At 38.5% G+C, this 26,828-nt stretch overlaps 1 protein-coding gene across 1 annotated transcript; it reads right to left on the bottom strand.

Annotated features, from left to right (window-relative positions):
* Positions 1-630: 630 nt before the first annotated feature.
* On the bottom strand, positions 631-25,635 carry eeig1a (estrogen-induced osteoclastogenesis regulator 1a). Its single transcript, XM_055039658.1, has 12 exons — positions 25,468-25,635; positions 25,087-25,386; positions 12,378-12,498; positions 11,597-11,626; positions 9,789-9,905; positions 8,718-8,764; positions 7,836-7,990; positions 6,265-6,375; positions 5,020-5,215; positions 4,239-4,360; positions 3,674-3,743; positions 631-3,026 (listed from the first exon to the last, which is right to left on the bottom strand). The coding sequence occupies exons 2-12, from the start codon at positions 25,227-25,229 to the stop codon at positions 2,981-2,983; spliced, it is 1,158 nt and encodes a 385-aa protein (XP_054895633.1). The 5' UTR covers positions 25,230-25,386; positions 25,468-25,635; the 3' UTR covers positions 631-2,980.
* Positions 25,636-26,828: the final 1,193 nt, after the last annotated feature.

Raw genomic sequence — 26,828 nt, 5'->3', positions numbered from 1 at the left:
TGATGACTTTGATCATTATCACAAATTTTATGACAATTTCCCCAGAGGATTTATGCATTTAAAAAAATCCCCAATGAATCAGCAACATGATTAGTGCATTTAATCAACTTTTCTTAATAATAATCTAAATGTATTTAATCTTTATACAAGTTTAAGGCAACCAACTGTAATCTCTATGTTCAGCTTTTTTTTTTTAAAGAGAGACAAAAACAAATCAAATGTTAAAATTTATGATGGATTTTTACCAATTTCACAGAACCTTGTGTATAGCGCCCTCTGCTGGTGGTTGGTTAGAACACAAAAATATTAGGTTTTTATTAATTTTTTCAAAATTATTGTTAGAAGGTTCTTAAAATGAATTTTCTTCAGAATTTTGACTTTTTTCTCAAAATTAACATTTTGCTCAAAATTTATTTTTACACCTTATTTTTTTATTTCTCAGATCTCAAAATTCTGGGGGGAAAAAAACTATTTTTATCTCTAATCCTCTTCTGCAGTTTCCAAGTCTGCAGCTTTTTAAATTCAAAACCAACTTTTTTTATTGTTAATCTTGTGATTTTAAAAAATCCTTTCAAATATTACAGCAAACAACAAATCAGTCAGATTCCAAGAAAAACAATCAGACATAAATTCAGATTAGCATTTTTATTGTTTATATGTAATTTCTGCGCAAATATATGTTGGAGAAAGAAATAAACCATTTGGAAACTGAAAATTCAGTTCCAACTGTGTTTTCTATAAAATTTAAGTCAAACTAAATTAGTAATAATAAAATCCTTGGTTAGAATCACTGAACTGAAAAACAAAAGCTCAGGGAGGCGAGGTGTGTGCATAGCTTATAACAACCTCCAGAGGAAAAAAACTAAAATATTTAAATAGATGCTTTAAAAGAAAACAAAACGAGGCGGTGATGTAAACCCAAAGAGACTAAACTTTCAGTGGTTCATCCCCAAAACGTGAGAAAAACTAACGGTGCGATTCTTTAGCATGCGATGCTGGACAGACGAGCTGCACTGGACAGGAAACGAGGAAGAAACTGAACGGATCACAGAACAAGGATTAAAACCCAACTTTTCTGTAGAGTAGAAGATTTAACGGCTTCAGGGAGACTTACAAGTCATTTTTTAAATTCTAAAAATCAAAAGAAAAAAGAAAAAATCTTCACTTTTTAAACCTTTTGAAAAGATCATTTTGTTTTATGAGCTTTTGAACATTTTCTCACTTAGAAACGGTACAAGTGTGGGCTTTAAAGAATACTTTAGGGGCTTCTCACAATAAGAAAAAGTGGATTTTAATCCTCAAAACAAACTAAAAGTTTGTTATCATTTTCAGATAATTTGCAGGAAAAGAAGCGAAGAACCCGAACCAGCCAGCTGGTCCTGAACAATCACTTCCTTTCTGTTTGGAGCCATCAGTGACACATTTACTCCATCTTTCCTGTTTCAGTCACGTTTGAAAACGTCACAGTAAACACGTCGTCGCCCCACCAGGGGGCAGCAAAGAGCTGAACAGAAAATTCTTCAGACCAGACGTTTCTCTGCAAAGAAAAGCGACTCGTCCAGCCGAACAGAACCGATTTCTTCTGGTTAATCCTTCCTGGAAATGAAGCAGCGTGTGGAAAAAAACAAAACAAAAAACAAGCTGAATATTTCTCTCCTCACCATCATAAGCTCAAATCCTACGGCTGCTCTCATGATGCTTTCGGCTCATTAGAGAGAAAACTTAAAGGCACAGATTCCCCTGATCAACAGGGAGGACAACATCACCATTTATCCTCAACTTTTAGTGTTGAAGTGGGGGTTTCCCACTGGATCCAAGTATTTTTGATTCTGTTTCAGTGAAACGCTGCAACTCGGCTGTAAATCTGAACCCAAAACCAGCAGGATTACAGATTAGCCTTTTCAGAGGAACGTCACTGACATTTAGGAGAAATCGAAGACGCTGCCGAGTGTTTGAGGCCACAAAGAAAAGATTCAGATCAGGAGAAGTGATTCAAGCCTTTCCCCATTGATTCAAGTAGGTAATTAGTGGTAGGGCCATTGCAGATAGAAAAAAGGCTTTCTGCTGACAAAACTAACATCTTCTAATTTTTTGAAAGAAAATTTCTGAGTTTGAAAAGCTTAAAGCTTCCTAGAAAATAACAAATTTTGAGATTAAACTCAGAAACTTTTTAGAAAAAAAAAGAAAAAATTTAGATTAATCTCAAATAAACAATGAAACTTTATATTAAATTTTAAAAATAAAGTATTTTTCTCCAAAAAAAAAAAAAACACCTTAGAAATTTCTTAGATTTTTTCTCACAAATTTTTGTCTTTTGGAGTTCAGAAAGTTTCTTGTTTTTTCCAGAAACGTTTTGAGCCCATTCTAAAACTTGTTAATTTCTTTTCTACGATGGCCCTGATACTCTGCTGTAGGAAACATAGTGGCAACGTTTCGGCTGCAAGAAAAGCAACAAGGTTTCCTGACTGAAGGGAGGAGAAATCGATGGAAAAACGCTGAACTGTCAGTTTTAAATCTGCAGATTGAGCTTTTGTCAGCCCTCTGACGTTTCCCCTGATCGGGTCACAGAGCTGCACTCCTGATTTATTAAACACAAAAAAATCAGAGAAAGTTTTTCTGTCGACAGGAAACCAACAATTTTGGTGGCTGTTTGTTTCCTATTCTGTTAAACAGTCGATTGTTCCTCTCTTGAGCTTTTCTCATCTTATTTATCGTCTTTCACTTTTAACAACAAGCTGCAGACAAAATGGAGGATATCTGAAACCTCTGTACGTCTTCATTGGAAATCCCTGCAACATATTCACACACAGTGAGGAGCATTTTGTGCATTCCCTTCAATATCACAAAGATACAGCTTTAACAGAGCGCAGGCCAATGCTGCAACAAACTGGACATAAAGTGCAAACGGACGTAGGCTTTCCTCTCATGGCGTCAGACCAGCTGAAGCTCCAGTAAAACCAGTGAGACAGCAGGGGGCCAGTTAGTGGCTCTCGATCACCACCGGCTCGTAGCCGCCGGCAGAAACCCTGCAGACAAAAACAGAATGAGAATCTGTGAAGGAGCGGGTTAAAGCCCTGAAGTTTCTGCTGGAAAATTAAATCAAAAGAGGGAACGAAAAACAGAAAAAAAAAACATCCACATTCAACATTTTACAAGTCAGAAATACATACATTTCTCAGATGTCAGTTAATTTGAATGAGATTTTCTATTATTTTAGTCATTTTATTTATGAATGTATGCATGGAAGGACAAAAGAACTGATGGACAGACGGATGGACACTTACATATTTACGAAACACAAATAAACCAGAACAACTGAACCGAGAAGTTAAAGAAACTGCCATCTGTTCAGCTTTAGCAACGTAGCTCTAGCCGCAGAGCTCTAGCAATGTAGCTCTAGCCGGACAATTTTAGCCACAGAGCTCTAGCGACGTAGCTCTAGCCGGACAATTTTAGCCGCAGAGCTCTAGCAACGCAGCTCTAGCCGCAGAGCTCTAGCAACGTAGCTCTAGCCGCAGAGCTCTAGCAACGTAGCTCTAGCCGCAGAGCTCTAGCAACGCAGCTCTAGCCGCAGAGCTCTAGCAACGCAGCTCTAGCCGCAGAGCTCTAGCCTCATCTGCTTTCTGGTGGTTATGAAAGGAAAGTGTGACGAGTGGAGAGCAGGAAGTATCACCTGTTTCCCAGTCGGATGCTGCTGAGCGCCGTGGTTCCGTCTCTGTTGACGAACAGGCGCAGGTTGCTGTCTGGAGGCCAGAAACAGACAGAAACCAGCAGGGAAACTGAAATTAGCATACTTCAGTGCTCAGGCATTTCTAAAGCTTTCATTTCTCTCTGGTGAGGTTCTAATCTGTTGGGTCACTGAAGGTTGCAACCAACATGTTTTACACGCAAAGATGCATTTACAACCCAGCTAACGTGCTCAGACACCTAGAACAGTTTCCTAAAGTAAATACTGAAGTGAAAAGGTCATGATGAAGTTTTTTTAAACAGTTTTACAATTAAAAACATTCCATTTTTGGTGGCCATTTGTACTCAGTTCCCTTACTTTGATGCCCCTGAATAAAATCCAGTGAAACCAACTCTGGTTTCACTGGAAACCAGTTGGTTTCCAACTGGTCTTCATAGAAAAGTGACGAGGAAGAAGAGAGCGGACTTTTGCATAAACCTTTTCCCAATGATTTTCTTGGGATAAGTTCCAGATGTTTTCTTGAGAAAACAGAGAAACACTCCCTCTGTACCTTCGGTGTTGTTGATATCTGCAAAGTTTTGACTCTGGACAATTTTCTCCACGATGTCGTCGGCATCGATGCGGGTGTCGTTGACCCAGGTGGGGTGACTCTCCACCGAGTCCTGCTTCCTCCTGAAGTACAGAACAAACACCATGAGGCCGCAGCCGCTAGCAGCTGAGGTAGCGCCAACTGTATGAACACACGTAAAGGCATACCTGATCAAATAAGATGCTATAAATGTTTTTAGAGGAGAATTCAGCTTTTTGCAGGACATTCCACTGCCTATAGTGACACTGCAACGACTAACCAGATTAATCGTGATCTGGTTCACTAATTCAGTTAGTATTTGATAGTTTGGTTACAAATTATCAAGCGTAATCTAGAGGAAAGCCATGTTATTGTATTTTACACAATAAAAGGAGCTTTATTATTTGTTTATTCACATTTGTAATGTATTTCTAACATGTATATGAAAGTTTAAGTGGTTAAATACAAACTCTGCAGAATGTGCTAATTCTATCACAAAATTAATCGTTAGTTGCAGAACTAATTACATCTATAAACTTCCAGTATTTTGTGCATCTCTGCCTTATAAAGCAAATAAATGTCTTTCTTTTAACTGAACAAAAAAAAAAAAGACATTTTGGGAGGATTCACGTTCATCAAAGACGGCTTGTAGCAGCACTTAGGATTCACCATGGGAAAATCGTCCAATAAACGGAGTTAATTAAAACGTTAATTAAGCATTCCTTGTTTTATCTGCTTTTAGGACTCTCCTCTCAGTGTGTACCTCAGGGGTCGGTTTGGGGGCAGAACGGGCCGTGGGGGTCTTGGGGGTCTCTCCGGACGTCCTGTGTCCTTGTCGCCCTCTGCTGGCGGGTCGGCGGTGAAGCAGAGGCCTCCGGAGGCGCTGCTTCCTGTCGAGGTGTTCCTGCGATGCGTGAGATCCGACAGGCTGGAGGAGCAGGAGTGCTCGGTGCTGTAGCCTGCAGGACGGCAGAAGAAGAAATTAGGCCAGGACAGCAAACTTAACGGTTCAAGTTGATCTGGGTTTATTTTAAATTTTTTTGTTGTTAATCAAGATATAATACAATGTTGTTCACATTATAAACATCTTGCAAAATGTCTCAAATTTTTTTAGACATGTAAAAAATACATGAAAAAGCGCTGGAATATTTAATCTGTTTTTAATTTAGTGACATGGTGGTTTAATCACATTATTCTACACAGTGAGAAAGTAAAGAATTAAACTAATGTTCTGACAGCGTTAACACAATTTTTTTAATTTTATTTCTAATAATTGCTCAGTATTTTCTGTTTTGCATTCAGCATTTTCACTTCAGATTATGTTTCTCTTCATTTTTCCGTCTTCCATACATTTTTCTGTACTTACCGAGCTCTGCATACTTCGACCGAATTCAACAATTTATTTATCAAAACATTTTATGTTTTGGCTTTTAGGATTTTTGAGACATTTGTACTTTAATGCAAATCTCAGCTCCGTTGAAATGCACTGAAATTCTTCAGAATTCATCAAAAACTTTGTCTTTTGCAGCGTGCAAAGTTTGCCTACTTCAACCTAAATAAGAAAATAAACTTTTATTATCTAAAATGCAACAAAATAGATAGTTTCCCAGCCAGAGTAATTTCACTTTGTTATTTGTAGCATCCATGCTAAATACAACATTACGCTTGTTCAATGCTTGCTGACATTTCAACTTTACAGTTTGAAAATTGTATTTAATGTTTAGAAACACAAAAAAGTAGTGAAACATTTATTTGTGGATTTTGAAACGGTCTTTCAATAATTTGAAACTGATGATCAATCAAAGATGGAGTGGTATAGTTTACATATTTATACATTTAAATAAAAGTACTTTGTTTTTAGAAATTGAGCAGTTCGTTTTATTTTTATAATCCAGACCTTTTACACATTTTCTGCCTTTCAGACTCCACAGGACGATTCCAGGTTCTTCAGGAAGTCCAGTATTTACCAACAGAACCGAGGCGTCGGACCTGCTAGTGGGTTTCCTACCTGAGATTTTGCTCTGCTGGCTGGCGTAGCTGGAGTTACGAGAATGACCAGACTGGAAGACTTCTGTCGGACTGGACTGGTTCTGGTTGGGCTCGGAGTCGTCCAGCAGGCCTGAAGGAGCAAACGGATCAGTCAGCTCAGTGTGGGTAGGAACAACGAGCGATCAGCCTCAGGACTGCAGAACCAGACTGAGAACCGGCCCGGTTCTAACCAACTCGTTAAAATAATTACTCTGTTCACTATAAAACTTTAAGTACTGTTTGACTTCAACACAAGAAGGTTTCAATCTTAAACAGAGACAGTTTCCTCTTTATTTTCCACAACAAGCTAAAAAATCTTGTTCCAACTCCATTTTAAAGGTTTTTATGTCCTTTCTGCATCATTTTCAGATTTTAAATAATTTGGGGAAAGATGTTTTTAAATGTCTTCACTGACCTGGCATGCCTAAGAAACGCAAAAACGTATCTGTACGTGGAAATAAACCTTGTTTAAAAAATACACATACGCACATATGCATATATACACACAAAGAGAAATTTCTCTGCAAGCAGATCTAAAGTTAAACTTCCAAATACTGAGAAAAATAAAAACATGTTTTAGATTGAATGTGCAGTTACTGAAAAGTTTCAGATTAAATACATTCTTCAGTTTAGAAGCTGAAAATAATGAAAAGTTTAATGCAGCCACTCAGCCTGCCATGTATGGGACACTGATGATGCCTTTTCTCACCGTAAACAAAACATTTCTGCATCTTCGACCAAAGCTTTGTTTACATCAGGGTTATCATAGTTTTAGTTTAGTTTTATTTTGTTGTGACTTTTTGTTTGTGTGGCTGAGTTAATTTAAATTAGTTTTTGGAGTGTGTTTGTTAGTTTCTACTATAATCCATCGCTGTGCAGAAGAACAACGAGTCCAAAGACTGAGAGATAAACCTAAGACCTGCGTTGACAGATTTCAGTTTTTATCAGCCATTATTGGTCTAAAATTATTTAGTTTTGGATTAGGTTTATTAATGTTAGTCATAGTTTTTTCATCCTTTTTATCTTGTAGGTTGAGAATTCAAAAGGTCAAAGCATTGAGTTGTGATTATGTTTAAATTTATTTCGTCATAAATACTCAACAGAAGACACAATTTCCTGAAAATGTAGTAAATTATTGATGAACAATAACTGACTGCCGATTTAGTCCAACTTTTGCTTTTTGCTGACGCCATTTTACAGACGAGAGTTTACGGATTATTATTATGGATTATGGACACCTTTGCCGGCAGCTGACGTCAACTGATCAAAAAGTTAATAAATGGACTCAGACACAAAAATGAAGGATGTTATATCTATATTATGTTTTGGTTTGTTTTATAAATACATGCTATAGCTCTAGTTTTTCTCCATTAAACATTTCAGAAATGCTTTCTCAATTTCTGTTATTTTGCTGGCTGAGGTTAACTCTGATGACCTTTCAGTAACTATGCTTCTTCTCTACTGAACTCCATGTCAGAGTGAAACCTGGCTGAAAACAGCCGTTCCTCTGCTTTTTTGCTGAAACGTGAGGCTTTGAGGAGCGACTCCCACCCGAGCTGATGATGGAAGGCCGAGGCTTGGAGGCCCGGCCCAGAGAAACCCCTCCAGCTGGCCCGGTTCCCTCGGCCGTCCCCTCCCCCTTGCAGTCCAGCTGCAGGGTGTGTTCCCGTCCGGGGATGGAGATGGACTTTGCTGTGCTTGGAGCGCTGCAGAGGGGAAAAACAAAACAGCTTTATCAGCCTGGAACAGATTAAAGGAGCTGAGGGAGCTGCTGCGTTTGGCTGCGCCTCAACAGATACGAAGGAAAAAATGAGTCATTGTTTCAGCAAATGCTTCAGATTATACGCGTTTAAAAAGGAAAATCTGATTGTTGCCTTTAAATCCTGAAAAAAATACACAGTAGAAATGTCAGAAAACTGCATGTCTTCATTTTGATTCACTAAACTCACACTGGATCAGTTGTTACTGAGGTGTTCGACCAGAACAGACCCAGTAAGAACCAGAACCAGAAACCGTTTCTGCTCTTGAATAATTCAAAACAAACATCTGGACTGGTTTGATTCTTCAACTGGATTCACAGGCTGACTGATGCCTTGGTGTTTCAATAAACAAAATGCGTTTCTGAGAGAGAAACAAGCAACGTAAGTTTAATTTCAGGTAAATTCTTGTTAGTAACTGTAAAACCATAAAAACATAAAATTTGCAGGTTATTTTCCGCAGGCGCCTGATGTAATCTGAGATCAGATTAACGAAGGCCGTCAGCAGAACCAACAAGTTCTGTAAAAGCTTTAGATACACATGGAGGGGTAACAGTAAAATAACACTTAAATGGACTCAAGGACTTTAAAATGTTAATTTAAAAAGTAGCAGGAAGGATTTGTATCATTATTCAGAGTCTCTTCAGAGAAGAACTGAATTCATGCTCCTACTTACGTTTTGAAGCACGGATCTCCAGAAAGAAGAGTCATTCCGATGATCACCTGTAAGGTGCAAAAACGTAACAAAAAACAACGACTCAGTTGAAGAAACTTCTTCCATTTCACTTTCCTGACATCATAAAAGTTGTTTTTCAGTCATTTTTTTCAAACATCAGTTCATGTGGTTTTGTGTAGAGCAGAAGTTTGTTTCTTAGAGGACAAAACGGTCCAGTCAAAGAAAGTGAAACTGCAGAATAAACCTGAATATGCATTAAGCTCATGTGACTGGACTGACTTTAGAGCAGAGTGTACTGGTGATCTCTAGGTGGCGCTGCAGAGCCCCAGACTCCTCCCTGAATGGATGGAGACCATATAACTACTTCAAGACAATTTCTGGTTTTCATCCTACAGACTATTGTAGCATGAGGAATTTAAACTAATTTAAAATCTATTAAAGACTAAAATGAACAATACAAACGTTTTCTGACTAGTTTTAGATTGATGCTGAATGATAAAAAAATAAAATAAAAATATTTAAAGGTGGAAAAACAACTTGCTGATGCAGGAAAATCATTTCTCTGCCATCATTGGAGGATATGCTAACTAGCATTAGCATCCATGGAACCAGTTGTGGTAGGAGGAGGTGAGCGTGAGTGATTGACAGCGCTAAGACCCTCCTCCTGCCTCTGATTGGTTGTTTCTGACTGCGTCGTATATTTCTGTAGTTAGTACTGGGAACACCGGGAGAAGATAAAGATGCTTGATTTTTTTTAATCAATCATCTGTCATGACATAATTTTAACAAATACTTACATTTTGTAATAAAAGTTACGTATTGCAGCTTTAGCAGACGTGGTTTAACACATAAAGTCCCAAAGAATCTTGCCAAGGCATTTTATCTTTATAATCAGGCATGTTCAGGCCCTCCAAATAAAAAAAAAACCTTAGGAAACCAGTCCAGATTGAGCTCTGTCATCAGTTTGACATGGTAGAGATTAAACTGGTTCCTGTTCAAACTGGTGACTATCAACGAGGCCGTAATGTTTTATACATGCTCGGTTTTCATGCTGTCCGTCCGCCATCTTGCCTTCAGGATGGAGTTGTCCTGCCGCGTGTTCTTGGTGTCGTATCCCTCCAGCAGACAGCAGCGCACCGTGGAGCCAGAACCGGCGAACTCGGCCATGTTGAGGTCTGTGAAGCCCAGCTGAGGAGGGGGAAGAGGAGTTTGGACTCGGTTAAATCTAGATTCACTAATGGAGGCTTTCGCTGCCATCTATTTCAGGCACATGGTGAGAAAACGGGAGAATCCTGTGACACCCAGTGTTTAGCAGCCAGAGTAATTTCACTTCGTTAACAGCAACGCTTCTAGTTTTAGCTTATGACAGGGAGCGAAAAGAACCACGTCAGCTTATTTTTAACCTTGAAGATGTCTTTAAAAGGTGGAACTTTGTCATTTTTTATGTTAAATCTGGAATTAAATAGGAACACGTTACTTTTCTGCTCAGACTAAGTGAAGAGACTAATTTCCTTTCAAAGCATTTCCAGTGTCTGGTTTGTATAACATAATCTGATGAAAGCCTGAAGCAGTGAGGACAGTGTCTGTCATCTTGTATTTAATCTACAGTAGAAGAAGAAAAGCAGCTGTTGGAGTGAGTCACGACTCGATATGTCGCTTCTATATGAAATTTAAAACATTCATAATGAAAAAGTAACAGTTGTGTCAGGTTATATTTTGACTCGAGCTCAAATTCTTGTTTGAGCATTAGCAATATCAATAAAATAACCAACTTACTGGATATAAAGAGGATTTCATTCCTTAAGTGCCAAGTAAATCTAATTAGCATCATACCCACATTTATAATAATGTAGGTGCAAAATTCTAATTAATTTCACATCTCATTGACCCAAAAAATAAAAAAATGAATAAACACAAGTAATGTTTCGATACAACTGGATGTAAAATTAGGGATTAAGAGATAAAACTGGCTCAGAAAACATATTTAATTATCAGCCCAGTTTTACTTAAATCAATATCGGTAGGTTAAAACAAATTACGAACATGATGCTGATATATCTTGGCCTACTAAAAAAACTTAAGATAAGTCTTATAAAAATGTTAATTTCACAGCCCAGTTTTCATCCCGATGATAAAGCAGGAGACTCCGACCCGATCTGCTCCTCCACATCAAACTGCCGGATAAATCCTGCCCTGTCAAAGTTCTCACGAGCCAAGAATGTGAAGCTTGCTGCTCAGTTTAAAACCTCTGAAGTGTAGGTCAGGCGTTTCTAAATTCCAGCGTTGACACAAATACCCCAGATAAGACGACCTTAACATGCTCGACCTTAACATGCCAGGTGGAATCGACCCGTTTTCCACGCTGTGCGTTCTGTTTTTTCCCCCCAATCAACTGGGCTAAAGTTGATGGTTCCCATTCTTCATCCCCCAGGTTTCCCCTTCTTTAGCAGAGCTTCTGTTTTCATAGGTGCAACCTCTAAGGGGGGAAGTGGAGTAAATTTAACTAAAGGAAATCCAAAAGGAGAATGGGCAGAAACAGAGGAAGCGGTTCCTGTCGTGCAACATCGTCCAGGAATCGGCGTGAGTTCAGGTCCAGGCGGGGATCGACCTTGCTGCATTCATGAGACGCGACTCATCTGTTGGGAGGCGTCACGCTCAGAGAGGAGCTGCCAGGATGTTTTCCCAGCATCCAGGCAAGCGTGAGTCCAAGGCGGACAGGTTTTTGATTCATGTTTGCACCCAGCAGGAGGTTTTACTCGTGAAAGCGCAGCGAGAAATGCTAATATTTACGTGACATGACATAAAGGTTTACAGGAGGGGACACGGGCCCATCTGTAACTGTTTCTATACGTTTATAGAAGGCAGACAGAAACTCTTACCTTCGAATATGCTTTTCCTCCTTTCAGTTCCTGCAGGGAAAACAGGAAGACAGTAATGAACCCAGTGATTCAGTTCTGATTAAGTCAGCCTCCCATTACAGGCCTTCAATCAAATCAAAGGCTGAGACCACACATGCACGCGCACACACACACGACTCCTGCTGTGGTGTTTAATGAGCAAGTTGAAAGATTTAGCATCTGCTTTAAAATGTCTCTGAAACTTTTGCCTAAATAGATCCAAACCTGCTGTTACCGACTGAAAGTCAACACAATGCTCCAGCAGACCGAGCAGCAGAACATCTACCACAAAACTCCTGACTGTTTCTGCCGTAGGCAAGACAGGAACGAGATGGATAAGTAATAGGATAAAAATGGAGCAAAACAAGAAAAAGTGTAATTAAGTGAATATAGAAGTAAGGAGGTCAGATGATGAATATATCAGTAAATCCGTTTGTAATGGATGTACAAACGGATGGATGGATGTATTTTTTATGCCATGTCTTTGGTAAAATATTTGGGAGAAACAACTATGTATCCAAATAAATAGAAAAGCGTAAACAGGAAACCTGAACACATTCCTGCAAAACCCTGGTAGTATTTAAACACCAGATTTTTATCCACACGCACATATATGATGTACAAATCCACAGCACAATGTGTAATCTAGCTTGGCTCAGCTAGCTGCCCATAACATCGTCCCTCAGTCCATATTAAAACTGATGTGATTCTCCCTCTAAAGCAAAACACCAGGTGAGAAATCGTCTCCCGCTTGACGTCGTACCTTCCTGACGGACACCCTGCAGACGGACGGATCCAGCACCCCGGTGTGAGGGTTGGCGCTCATTTTTGACACAAAGGTGAACCTCTTTCTCCAGCGGACACAGTTCTCATGAACTTCCTCTCTGTCAGAAAAGAAAAAGAACAAAAACGGTTTAGGAACTGTTTTCAGCACATCTCTTCTATCTCCATCAAACAAACACGAACACTTAAATTATTCCTGTAATCGCCAGCGGGTCAGTGACTCCCCTCCGGGAATAATCAGGAGGTTAACTGGAAAATTAAGCTATGATGGAGCTGAGACCAGCAGCTCATAAACATATAGTTTATTATTCAAAACACTAAAAAGTGGAGATTTGCGACCTTGTGGCCTTTGTCTTGGATCCGGTGTACACTGATTTGTACAATCCTCGTGAGAAAAGCCTGTGAGCAACAGTATTTCATCATGATAGCCAGGAAGTGGTCAATCTGTGTGACAACAAACCTCCTTCCTGAAAACAACAACCAATCTGATCAGCAGGTCCTGCAAACCACTGCAGCAGCTTTGGATCCTTACGAGCAGAGTGGAAAATGTGAAGTGGAACAACACGGAAATTTGATTTTCTGCCACCTGATATCTTCAAAGCAAGAAAAACCTTCATTTCTGGAAACCTGGTGTTTACTCAGCTTAACCTAAACCTTTAAAGCCAAACCAGGAGAAAACGTGTTTTAATTAGTAGTGACTCCACATGCTTACAGCTGTAAACTAATCCTTTACACAAAGTGAAAACACACATTAAGGAAAAAACAAAGAGTTGAACAGAACTAAATCAAACTACAGAAAATTAATGTTATCACATTTAGTAGATTTAGTAGAGGCAAAACAACTAAAATCCTAAGATAATTTAATGTCCCTAGAATATTATATTGAAAACAATGGGAAACACCCCAATGCTCAATTACAAATCCTAGGAAAGTGGATTTCCTTGGACAGATAAACTAATTAACATTAGTTTATCTGTTTAGAACCAAGCCACAACAAATCTAATTTCACATTGCAGAAGCCAAACAGAATCTATAAATCACCAATTACACAATAACAATCCAATAATATTCAGTTGACCTCCAGTATTCATAAAGGTTAAAGAAGGACAGTGGATCATGAATAGCTGAAAATCTCTCTAAAATACTAATAACTTCAAAGAAAATATTCAAAAGATAAATAAGTATAAATGTAACCTAATTTTGGCCAATAAAACCATCTGAAATCATCAAACTATCAGCTAACTCAAATAATATACAACTAAGAATCGTTTTATGCATTTACTTTCCAAATTTATTTAGTTCATCATATGCATTTTATTTATTTTTATACATTTTCTTTATTAATATAAAGTGAAATATTGTTTCTCAAACTACATCGAATTAATATCTGCTTAGATTTTTAGCTTTCATTTTTCCACAAATGAAGCCGCTCACATCGAATACGATCAGATACTTGAAAAAAATATAAATAAATGACAGGAAATTTTGCAGAAAAAAACAAAATCACGATACTGAAATGTCTACAGACTGCTGCTGGTTACTCACCACAAGCAAAATTGTAACCACACCATGTTGATTTAATTTAGTTCATTTTTAGTCCAAATTTTCAGATAAATGGGGAACATTGTACATGCACGTGACAGATTGCAACCTTTTGAATGACTAACTACGTTCACACAACAGACAAATGCAATACAAATCCGCTGGGGGTTTTTCTGTACCCGACTTTTCCATGGCAAATCTGATTTGCATCCCACTGTTTTTAAAGTGTTGTGCTGCATTTCGCCTGACTTTTATGTCATGAAGTGAGAGACGCATCATAATTCTACACCAGAAAAATGCGGTAAATTTGGACGTAAACAACGTCTGAAAATTATAATTATGAACTTGTAAGACGTTTGTGTCATTGCAGCACATCACACCATAATCTAACCACTGTTGGGTCTGACTTCACATCCAAACAGACTTCTCTGCAGACGCTGCAGTCAGTGCTCTACAAAATGCCGTTAGGAGTTGCGATTTCTTTTTCTTAGCTTCCTCCTACTTGTTATGATCTTGTGACGATGCTGTTGGCTGCCATTGCTGAATAACTTTGAAATCAATCTATAAATGCCTCCATCCATCAGTACTTTTGTAAACAATACGCTGCTGTGTGACGTCAACGTTCTTCTTCTGTGCTTTTGAGCCGCTTTGGGGATGTAAACAGTTCTCACAGAAATCTGATTGCTGCTGGGTTTAATTAGTAATGTGATCAACCATGAATAAAACAACCAGATTTCAGCAAAAATGTGGTAACTGAGCATTAAGACGTGCCGGGTGAGACCTCGTCCTGTCGAGGTTCTTCTATTGAAAGTTGTTATGAACAGGCTGAGCAGCAGCAGCTGCTCTAAACACACCCTTCCCCCCTTCAAGTTATTCATTATCCCCAAAGCTCTCCAACAACATGCACTGATTTTTACCTCATTTCTGCTCTTTCCTCACTTTTTAACCAGTTGGAGTCATGCATCACAGCTGAATCATGAGCTGCATTTAAATGCCTTAGACTTTATAGGAGCAGATCTGTCAATGAGAAGGGAAGATTTTACCCATAAAAACTGTTTTGCACGTCTGGTTTTCACGTTACAGACGGTTCACTGAGGAACCCGACTTGAGGAAATGTACTCCAGGTTACCGTCGTCTCAGCCTGCCAGAGGAAGGAAACGTAATCATGATAGGATATAGGCTTATTTTTGTCTTTCAGTTCTTTTAATTGTTTTCTGGAGGTATGGCTTTCTAAGAGCACATGCTTTTGTCATTTAAAAAGATCCAGAAGCTTTTTCAACCTTAATTTTTAAATGAAATGAACTAAAGTCTTGGTATACACAAATTAAAACCAAACTAAGCCCAAAAACAAAAGCTCAAATCTAAGACAAAAGCACGTGCAATTTCCCTCATTTGGGAGGCTGGTTGATGAGTCGTTGTTCCAGGGAAATGAGCGAGTTTCTGAGAAGACGTTAAAACCCAACAGCACACCCACAAAAACATGTGTGGGGGTCTTATCAGGACCCCCATGCTTTCACTCCTCCGCAGCGTGTACGCCAGAGCGATCCCGAACCACATTCCTCAGTCCAGATGGCTTTGTTCAGGCTCCATGGAAACCTCACGCTGCAATCTATCGACGAGCTGCCAGCAGCTCTGAGGAAGAGGAGGAGACTCTTTATTTTTCAACTGTTTGCCACCCTTAATTCTGCTCTCTGCTTTTAACCGAGTAGATTGTGGTGAAACATTTACCAGCAGTTGTGCAGTCAGAGGTTTAAGGTGAATCTGGCCTCAGATCTCAATGGTTAACGGTGACCTACAACACTTCTTTGAACAGGTTGAGAAACGTCTATGGTTATACCGAACATATTTGTTAAATTTTTTTTGCACATCAATCATTCTTGGATAATGTGATTTTAGTCTGATCAGATCAGAATGAGCTGTTTAAGGGCCTCTTGTTACTTTAAATCCAAATTTGCTCCTGCTGACCACGCCCACAACTCAACGTTTACACTCACATGCAAAAATGGCTGCAAGCAGATATGCAATCATACAACTGTAAATCTTTGAGAAGCAGAAATGGAGCCTCCTGTACAACAAACAAGAATGCAACAAGTGGTTTCTAAATGGTAAGTCAATAAAAACACCCATCTTTTCCAGCAGCCATTGTACAGCGAATGCAGTGATAAAACCAGCTGGCCAAACATGTTGGAGCTGGGTAGCAGCAGAGCTCTGCTGGAGTTGGTAGGTAACGGGCAGTACCTGCTGATTTGTGATGTTACATTCAGGAAGTTTTTGAAATGGCTCATTTTTTAGACTTCATAAAACATTAACTTGTTGCCAAAAGCAGTCTGGTGTATGTTTTAAGCGCTTGGTCTGTTTTATGAGCATTTGAATCCCAAATGGAAGGACAAAAATGTGAATTTTGCCTAATGGAACAGTTAATGGTTGTTGTGGAGACTTGGCATCTCCAAGATCCTCTAGTTCCTCCACAATGCGCTTCTGAGATTTGTTTTAGCTGCCTTATTCTCCTCCAACTGTGTGGAGTGCCAAGTTAAATATGAGTCCTTGTCCAGTTAGAGACAAGAAACTGACCTCTGTGTCACACCACATTTATACCCCTGGGAAACAAGAAGTTATGTTTAACCAGTCTGTAGTTCCTAGAAACTCTGATTAACTTTAGAAAAAGTAAATTATGATATCAGTTACTGTGCCAACAGGAATTTAGCTGATGCTTTCTCCCCATGAAACGAAACAAAACGACTGACACTAAAGCTTGAATTATTCAAACATTTCTTGTGAAATTATACTACTGCAATAAAAGCTTAACAAATCGTAGCTGCATGTTTAGCTTTTTGTATACTGTATAAAGTGTATTAATTCAAATACCAGAAACACCGCATTTAAAAATACAATACAAATTTGTCAGTGAAGTGAAACAAATACTTAATGTGTTGTTTCTTTTTCAGTTTCTACAGTTTTCTCCATCAGCGCAGATTCAGACAAATTCTTAAAGATTATTACTTGCTCCACTGATTATGTGGTTTAACCTAACCCTTAATACCAAAGTTATGAAAAGTAATTTCAATTTTTCCAGCTAGAAAACGGCGGTGAATGAACAAGTACTTCTGCACTGGACTAATTTATTCAGCATCATCGTGTTGCTTTGACTGTAAGAAGCAATTACATATTTAATTGGTAGATTTAAATCCAGGTTTTTCCCCTCATGGTTGTCTTTTATGTTGACTGTGGGGTTAATCACTGAGGAAGAGGAAGAGGGAGGACTTCCTCAGTCCGTCATGAAAATATGGAAATGGAAATTCCCTTTAATGAGTAATTTAGGAAAGCAAATCAGAACTGCAGCGGTGAGTGAGCTCCAACTCATCAAAACAAAAATATTTATAGAAGTAAATTTAACTGAAAGCAAAAAAACAAAATGATTTGAGGCAACTGTTTATTTTGAGAGATAACATAATAATAGCAATGTTGGGAGAACAGTGAAGAAGGACAAGGTTTGACATGCAACTAATTTATTTTGTAAAGAATCTTTTGGCTTTTGCTGAACCGTAATTAGTCAGGAAGTGGTGGGAGAGACATGGATTAGGATTAAGGCGTCTACTGATCCACCCAGAGCCCAAACATGCAACTACAAACCCTGAATTTTAGAGAAAAACTTTAAGAAACAAAGTCTTGCCTGTCCCTTCATGGTGGCTTAACTGCTGGTTTGTTCTCTCTCCTAGTCTCCTGAATGGCATTTTGCTTTGTTGGTTGTTATTTTCTGATCTTCGGGTGAATTCCAGGAAATCTTTACAGCAACTTAGTTTCTGCATCTTCTGTCAGAAGAGCAGGCACCATGGAGACTCACGTTAAGATAAACTCCTTGCTGGAAAAGTTGACGTAAGGAAAATCTTCACCAGCGGCAAAAATATGTGGGATGGAAGTTCACTAATAAAGAGCTGATCAACTTTGACTGGGTCCATTGCTAAAAATTGAATACAAACGTACTGTCTGAAAAAGCATTATACATTTAAACAAGCTCTATAATTTCCATTTGAATGATTTATAATTTATTTTTCTCTTTTCTTTCCATCTTTTCACCAAAAATTGGATGATAAAAGTCTTCAGTTTGGTGCTTTGGTCTCAACCAGCTCTATTTTCTGAAAGATAACTTTGCCTACAGAGACTTCATAAATAATTTTGTCGTTTGTTGTTTATTTTCTTTGTATATTTAACATGTCTTTCAGTTCCAGTGGTAAATGTTCATTAGAGTTTAAAGTTTAATGATTTTTGAGGATGTGTTCTTGCATTACTATGCCACTACCGTTATAGTACTTGAAAACGTTCTCAAAACAACAATATTATCGCTTATTGCAATTAATCATCCCGCAAAATGCGTTACCATGACAGGCCTATATCTGCATCTCCACTTATGTTTGCAGACCAGATTTGCTCTTTTCTAGAACTGATGTTAGAGTCGCAAAAAATCCTTCAGTGGGCCACAAATGGCCCCGAGCCACATTTTGGACACCCTTGAGTCCCCGGATTCATGTTTACTTTGAACTAAACGCTGGCCTGAATGAGCAATAAGTAAACATGCTGTCTGTGACGACTGATGGCCCCATGTTGGACCCCAGCATGTGATGACTCATCACGTCAGCAGCCAGGCGGTGTGGGATCCTTATCTACCATCCTGGCTGCTCTGGAAGGCCGCGGCTGGGTCGGGTCGCATTGGGGGCTCAGATAAATGACCCGAGAGCAGAGCGCAGAGATCCTGCAGCGGTGACGTCAGGACGGGAGAGGAGTCAGGATGTTCCAAACCTTCCAGGGTCAACTGGCTGTCAAACACTGAACGCAACACTCCTTTCAGGCTTAGCGGCCATCATCGCTGGGCCAGTCAAGATTACAAATTTAGCTCACAGAGAAATTGTCTCAAAAATTATGCGATAAACAGTAATATTATTGTTTAGATTTTGCCACTGTGCTTCATAACTGCATGAAAGAAAAAGCAGCGTGGAGTGAAAAGTGTGGATAAAAGAGGAAAGATCATGCCACCAGTTTGGCAGTATTCTAGATATTTAAAACAGAAAATTAATGAGTAATTACCTATACATTTTCAGCCATTTTGTCCAGCTCCAAGTTTTGTGCATATCTGTGATAGGAACATAGCTAGTGTGATGAATAAAAGGGAAACCTCTATTACGTTTTTCCATCTCATCAGAACCTAAATCAAGATTTTGAGGTTTCGTCAGAGGATCCATTTCCTCTGTTTCATCCAAAGCAGAAATACAAACACGGAGCAGAGCAGTGTTAACAATCAGTTTCCCTGGGAAGCTACAGTGTGGAAGGAAGTCCATTTTGATTACCTGCTCAGGCACCAGCCGGGTCCAGACCAAAACAACCCGCTCACCTTCCCACACTAACAACTGGAAAAGTCTGCTGAAAACAGGAAACAGCTGCTGAAAAAGCGGATCGTCCCGGTTGATCCCTGACAAACTCTCGCTCCCATTCTGGGATCCTTCCTGCTTTTCATTATGAGCCCCATTCCTCGTCTCACAGGATTAAAATTCGATTATGTCTGGAGACTTCGGAAAGAGACTCTTTTTTTCCCCCCAGTCTAACACTGCGAGGGACAAAAGACCTCCAGGGATGACTTCCTGGTTGTTTCCAATGATCCACTAAAGCAGACTCCAACAGGGACGAAACGTCAGAAATGTGACAAACCTCCAAAACTTAAAAAGCTAGAGAGTTGATCCACTTGGGACCCTCACAAAAACCCTCTAAAGAACATAAACTGACTAATTTTTCTTACTGTATTATGACAAAAAAGACAAAATGTCAGCTTTATATAAATACCATTGGTAGAAGCTCACCATCTAACAAGACCAAAACCTTCCCCACTGTGTTCCCCACTGTGTTTTGCAGATGGAGGGGAAAAGACACTTAAAATTTTCCCAAAAGGTCAACAGTAGACAGTCTGGACACTGTGCCAACTCCACCCAGAAGTTCACGGCCCTGCTGAGGCTCCTAAGAAGCACATCCTGAACGAGCTGCCGGGAAACAAATCCGGCAAACGTCAACTGAAAGCAACCCGCAACTGGAGTGGCAACTTAAAAATAAGGAATTCAATGTTAATTTACTTGAATACTAATATTGTAAAACTTCCAACAAGTTTTAGGATGATTTTATTGACAGTCAGCTTTTACGTCAAAGAAAAACTTTTACATTTGGGTGAACACTCTTCTGAGATCTTCACTTTCTGTGCTCACCCTCTTAAAACTCAACCGTTCCCTCTCCTAAGCATTCCAGCATTCCTGTCTTTATAAAACTTCAATAAAAAATCCTTGGCTGTCATTTCATCTCCACATCAGACAGGATAAACCCAGATCCAGAGAAAATTACCTCCCATAGCCAAGCTGTGCTGCACAATAATGTTCAGTGTTGAGATGTCAGAATCAACAAGAATAAAAAGCCAAGCTATAAAATGTTCAAAATGTAACATTCATTGTGTGACAACTAGAAAAGGAGTGCTGATAATGGAAAGATACTGTCGCAGCAGAGCCCAATTTCTGCCAAATCAAGATGGAGGCCATCTGTTTTTAAAGCTGCACAGAATGAAAACATTTTCAGCTGGGGAACGTGGCTGTCGGGATGCAACGGACTCCTTCCTGTGCTGATAAATGCCTGATAACTTCAGTTTTAAAATATTTTCCATGTGGAGTAAAATCTACTTTCAAATTCTTTTAACTCAACAAACCAAAAAGATGGAAGAGGGTTCAGTTAAGAATATGGAGCAGAGACATCAACATTCAATATGCAGTACAAGAAAATAAAAAACTTGGATAAAGTCACAATTTTTTCCCCAGATCTAATGATGAACCTTTTCAAAGTTAAAGGTATTGAAACTTCACGTTCTAATGGGGTAAAATATTTAGAAATTTACATACAAAGCGCATAAAAGCAAAATTCAAAACAGATTTGTAAAGCGAAAACAGATTTTTTTATTTTTGATTCACAACGCGATGATGGAAAGATGCTTTCAATTAAAGGTGTCAGTTTATGAAATAATCTTGAAAGTGAGATAAAGATCCTAAATCTCTGCTTTTAAATGAAATTTGAAAATGATTAAGATGAAGCAATGTTTCACTAAATGAGCGAATGTTTTGTTGTGTATTTGAAATGTGTTTGAAATGGTCTGAGTTGAATATCTAATTTTATTTTTAGGTAAATGATTTCTTTTAGTAATTACATAAACTGCTCATATTTATTAATGAGTGAATGAAATAAAATTAAAATCCAATTAAATCTAGGAAAAAACTGACATTTTGCTCAACCAGTGAACCTGGAGCAAGCCAAGCTTAATACCATCAGCACATGTTAATTCAATTTAATTACCAAATACTTCATTTATTAAAAAAGGGAAATTAAACATTGTCATAACTAATATCATCCAGGTATCTTCAAAGAGTCATTGTAAATTGTGATGGATGGGAGAGTTGACTTGAACTTCCTCCTCCTTTTTCTGCTTTTTGGTGGCATTACCTGAGATTATGAGAAGATAATCAGCTGCAACCAGGTGTAAAAGAAACCATAGTCACTGTGTGAAGGTGAAAAAATAAAAAATAAAAGAGCAAAACTGCTTACAGCAGCACAACATCCAAAACCAGAGGGAATAATTGACCTAAAAAGCAATGCCTCGTGAACAAAAGTCTATAAAAAGATTAAATCTGAGTGCAACAAAGGAGGCGCTTTTCTCCCCCTGCAACAAAGCAGATTTAAAGAGGAGCAGCAAAAGCAAACGAGGTGGATTAGCAGTGTTTGTCAACAACTGATGGTGTCATACATGACATGTTGCTGTGACATATGTCTCTGGTGCTCAGAAATTGACATGTTAGCATGTCATGGCAGTCAAGAAAGAAGATACTTCTTGCCACAATAGAATTAGACTTTAGCTGCTCAACTTCTAACTACCAGCTAAGCTAGGTTGGTGGAATCAACTCACTCACTCACTCTTTAGTTACCTTGTAACTGGTGCAGAAACAGTTTACCGTTTTGCCGCTGCTCCTTATAACTGCTTAAAAACAAAAAAAAAACAAATGGCATGGAGCAAAGACTTTGGGGAAAAAACAGGAATGTCATGTCACTGGTAGTATTTCAGATGTATAAAAAAAAAAACTAATCAATTACTGATATTGACTGTTATGAATGGCTTATATTGCGATATGTTTTTCAGCCATATTGTCAAGCCCTAGGTTGATTTAGTTCAAGTGTTACAGATGTACAACAATGTTTCAGGAATACAGACCAAACTTTTAAAAACTGCTCCATAAAAGGAAACAAATTTTCAGAAGCATTTTCCTGCTCCTATCTCTTAAAGTGAAAATCAGAATCAGACTATTAGTCCTTTATGTACCATCCATGGATACAACAGGAGATTTACAGATTCTTACAGATTACAGATTCTTATTGCTCATTTCCTCAGAGCTCTGGCAAAGACACAAATATTAAGAACCAATGAGGAAGAGTGCAGTTGGATTATCTGGAGTGTTTTTACCTGCAGCAGCTGCGTTATCTAAAGTGAGTGATACTGATGGCTGAGATCAGAGGAGCCAAACAAAACTTTCCCTGAGAACCAGTCAGTCACGTTCCCAACATGTGACCCTCTTTCACAGCCCGGTGGTTCGCCGGTCCCGATTCGCGACCCACGGCGAGAACAAGGCCCGTCATACAAAGACCACGTTTGTCAGATCGGTGACATAACCCTAATCTGCGTACGAGCCTCCCTGCGCCGTCCCTCGCTCCTCTGAGAGCGCCTTGTTTTTAGAAGCAGAGATGATAACGGAGTCGGGAGGGCGAGAAATCAGAGCCGTTGCATAACCAGGAGAGAGGAGGACGACCTCTGACACCACATGCACAGACGCAGCTTGGTTGGGCAGAAAAAGATGTGATGCGATTCAAAGACCTGTTGAAACTGCAGCTTCAGCTGGGAAATATTTAAGCCAGATTTAGTCTCTGAAACCAGCCAACACATGACATGAAGATCTGAAATTTAAGTTACTCATTTTCTCTTGGTTTAGTTTAGGACTGGAAAACTTAGCACGATATAAGCAACATTGATAAGTCTATAATAATTATTGATTTGTGTTAAATGTGTGAAATACTACCAAATTAGTGGCATGACCTCCTGTTTTATCCAGTTTTCACTTTCTATTTTTATTGATTGGGCCAAAAATAAAACAACAAGTATGACATTGACACCTCTGCAGCTTGAAATTGTTTGAGATGATGGTTTACAAATTTTAAAACTGTGCTTGTGCTTCCTTCGGAGCCAGACTGCAAACATTAAACAGTCTCAAGTAAATCAGTCTGTCACTTTATCAGTGAAAAGATGCATAGCAAACATATTTCCAGGCAATAAATCCAGTATTGAGAATCAAAGGAAAAGAGGCTAAAGCTGCAGATGTTAGGAACTGATCAGAGGAAGATCTGAATCGGCCAGCTGAGAGTCATCTTCCCAATCTGGCTAATCTCAGTGGAGGTTAAAAGCTTGTAAACACAGATCTTATGAGCTGAGTTTAGCTGTGTTTAGTCTGGAAGCTCATGAGAGGCTCCAGTGCAGAGACTCAAAGAGGTGGCTTAACATGGCTACACCCTGCGATTAAACATGACTCAAGAGGTAAAAGTTCTCCGATAGACGGCCTGAGCTTCAGAAACTCAACAACCTGCAAACAAAACTCAAACTGAGCTTTTAGAGGAAGGAAGAAAACTTAAAACAGTTTTGTGTCTCCTTTTTATGACAACTTGGTGTCAGTATTCTTGGATAATATTAATAACAAACAATGCAGCTTTTCTCAGTTTCTAATGCAGTGGCCTAATCTCACTCAAAATTTAAAGATTCAAAAGCTTGATTACAAAATAATTTGTGGCAAAACTGATCATTCTTATCAGGCATTTTTACATGTATGTTTTACCTTTTCAAGTTGATTAGTGGCTAGTCATTTTTAAATAACTAAATATGACATTTTTCTATTTTAGACACTCTTCAGAAGGGGAAAAACAAGAAAACATGTCTTTCAAGACTTTCTTCTGCTGATTACAATTTAGGAAAGGACCACAAAAAAAAATAAATAAATAAATAACTTGAGTAAACATTAATATACATACAATCACAGCAGTAATTAAAAAAAACCTGGAGCTGTGATGAAAAAGGCTGAATGAGGATCCATATTTATCTTGCCACCACAAAATGAACAGGATGGTAAAGAAGATACAATTCTCTGCTACAAACTGCAACTAAATTTTATTTTTGGCTCAACATATAATTTGTAAAGAAGTCTCAGGAGATTGAGGAAAAGAAAGTGTTCGCCCCTTTCTGATGTCTTTGTTTCAGATCAAACAAATGTACATATTAGTGTGATCACTAACTAACCCTAATAACTAGTTGGGCCAAAGTTGGGAGTGTTTTAGTTTTTAACTCTTTTCTTAGGAGCAATAGTAAAATGTTTTCTAAATAGACAAGGGCATCATAACAGTAGTAGCAAGCTAGGAACTGTAGTGTTCCTAGCTTGCTAGTTCCTAGCTCACTACAGTGAACAGTTTTATTTTTAATTATTCTAAATAGTCTATTGATTTTAATGTGCATCCAAATACACTTTTTTTTACATTTTATACTATTATCCTACTCAGTTGCACATTCCTTTGGCACAAAGTGCACCATTTTGGACTGCACAGTATGTTATTCTTGACTTAGTTTTTTTTTTTAAATATATATATTTATACTTTCATCTTTTTGTGAATCTGCATGCCCAAATTCTCTCACTTTGTTCCCGTTACACCTGAATTTCCCCAATGTAGGACAAAAAAAAAAGATATTTCTATTCTGAAATCTAATCTCTGCTCGCTGACAGCATCAGTCTTCAATAATGAGCCTCTTCAGACACACTGCATGACAGACTGCTACAGGAGATCATCACCAAATAACTTGATTGAGTTAACTTTTGCTTCGGATAAATAAAGCATTTTTTAATTAAATTGAATGCCATTGCAGAGGTTAAGTGAATAATTCACAGAATTTCTCCAAACATTAATTAAAACTAAATCTGAAAGTGTAATATGACATTTAAACGCTGTTCTTTAAGCATTTAAAAGCCATTTTGCAGCTTTTTTTTCTGTACCTGGAAGAAGTAGCGACAAAGTCTCCGTCCAGCAGCCGCAGTTTGCAGAACAGAACCCCGTTGACAAAAGGCACAGCGGTCAGCTCCTCCAGGGTCAGCTGGGTCTGAAACTTGAATTTCTTCTTTTTCACGAAGAACGCCATGATTTCTCCGCGTAAACTCGCTTAAAACCGACAACTAACTAACCGACCCGCTGGTAAAAACAGGCGAAGCTAAAAACAAACCGCTGACGCTTTTAAAGGGATTTCGCAGGCGAACTCCGCTGTTTCTTCTCCTTCAGATGGGATTCCGAGCTTAAATCTGGAAACAAATCAAGTCAAAACTGTTAGTAACGGTCTACGGACGCGGGGGAAACGTTCCCGAAGGTTAGGAAAAACTCACCTAGATTCATCTCGACCTCCGTGAAAACCACCAGCAGACGGTCGACGACATGAAAATGTCAGAAAAGAAGACCCAGTCCGCCTTTTCTTTGCGGTTCCGAAGACAACTTTGCTGTTAGCTGCAGCATCAACTTAACTGACACCGGGTGCTATCTAACTTCCGGTTGGAATCTTTCAGAATAAAGGCTCAAAAATATAAAATAACTCGGTTATTCTAAACATAACCAACCGCCAAAACACTGAATGTGTCGCTGCATCTGAGTTAGTAACATTCATAACTGAGTTTTATTTAGCTTAAATATTTTTAATGTTAACTTTTTGTTTGTTGCTTGAATATCAATGGCTTCTTTTCCGGTTAATTTTCGCTGATTTGACGAGACATGCTGCAAGTTGAAGTGTAAGTGAAATAGCGCCCCTGTGCGGCTAGGACTAAGAAACACGCTTATTAAGTCAATTTTTTATGTCTATCTGCATGGAGTGGGAAGAGGAGCCAAGAATTAGAGTAGAATTATTTTTATATATTTTAACTCTAGCAGAAGAAGAAAGTAGGCATTAAGTGTGGAGCATGAATCGCCTTCTTATCAAGAAACAGAATCATCATCAGATTCAGTAGAGGACTTTGACGAGAACACTAAAAATTCCTGTTTTTTTTAATGTATTTATTCATTTAGCACTATTGCATTGCAACAAAAGGGTCCCGAGGTCTTTCTGTATGGACTTTATATGTTTTCCCCATGCATTTGTGGGATCTTTCCAGGTATTGCAGCTTCCCTCCAATGCCAAAAACATGACTGTTGGTTCAATTTGTCTCTAAATTGTCCCTGTGTATGAGTGAACGTTTATGGTTGTTGTTCTATGAGTCTCTGAGTTGAACGCTGGTTTTCAGAACCAGTTACTACCACCGAGACATTTAGTGAAAAAACAAATAATTTTGACGTCAGAAAAACACGTATTAATTTTTACATTTTGAATAATCATCTACTGACATAAGGAGTTAACTGCTCTTTGGGCATCAATTGTTGGAGCTTAATTCACATTTCTACCTTTCAATCTGTATTTTTTATTTTAATTTTTTGGAATTTTACAGACAGCAATAGCTCATTTAAATCTGGTTTGTTGTTTAGATGTCTCTGTTTTAGCAGAACAGTCATTAATCCACTGAATTTTTCTTTTTCTTGACTGAGTGACTGATAAGAAACCAATTTAAAACCCTCTAATATGATGAAGAGTCTGAAAATGATGTGAAAATCAGCTTGAGCCTAAAGGAAAAACTCCTGATCAAAACAAATGGCTGCTTGGATATAATACAAAGAAATAGATATTTCTAGAGTATTATGTAAAACTGTAGTTTTGTCTTCTCCT

Source organism: Poeciliopsis prolifica, unplaced genomic scaffold, assembly GCF_027474105.1.
Source record: "Poeciliopsis prolifica strain line A6 unplaced genomic scaffold, Auburn_PproV2 SCAFFOLD014, whole genome shotgun sequence".
NCBI classification, from domain to species: Eukaryota; Metazoa; Chordata; class Actinopteri; order Cyprinodontiformes; family Poeciliidae; genus Poeciliopsis; species Poeciliopsis prolifica.
This window is presented reverse-complemented; position numbering and strand designations above follow the sequence as displayed.

Coding starts and splice junctions, on each gene's coding strand:
- eeig1a (XM_055039658.1), bottom strand. CDS start 25,229: ATGGCGTTCTTCGTGAAAAAGAAGAAATTCAAGTTTCAGACCCAGCTG. Junction 12,499..25,086: donor TTTGTCGCTACTTCTTCCAG/GTACAGAAAAAA, acceptor CTTTTCTGACAG/AGAGGAAGTTCATGAGAACT. Junction 8,765..9,788: donor AGGACAACTCCATCCTGAAG/GCAAGATGGCGG, acceptor TGCACCTTACAG/GTGATCATCGGAATGACTCT.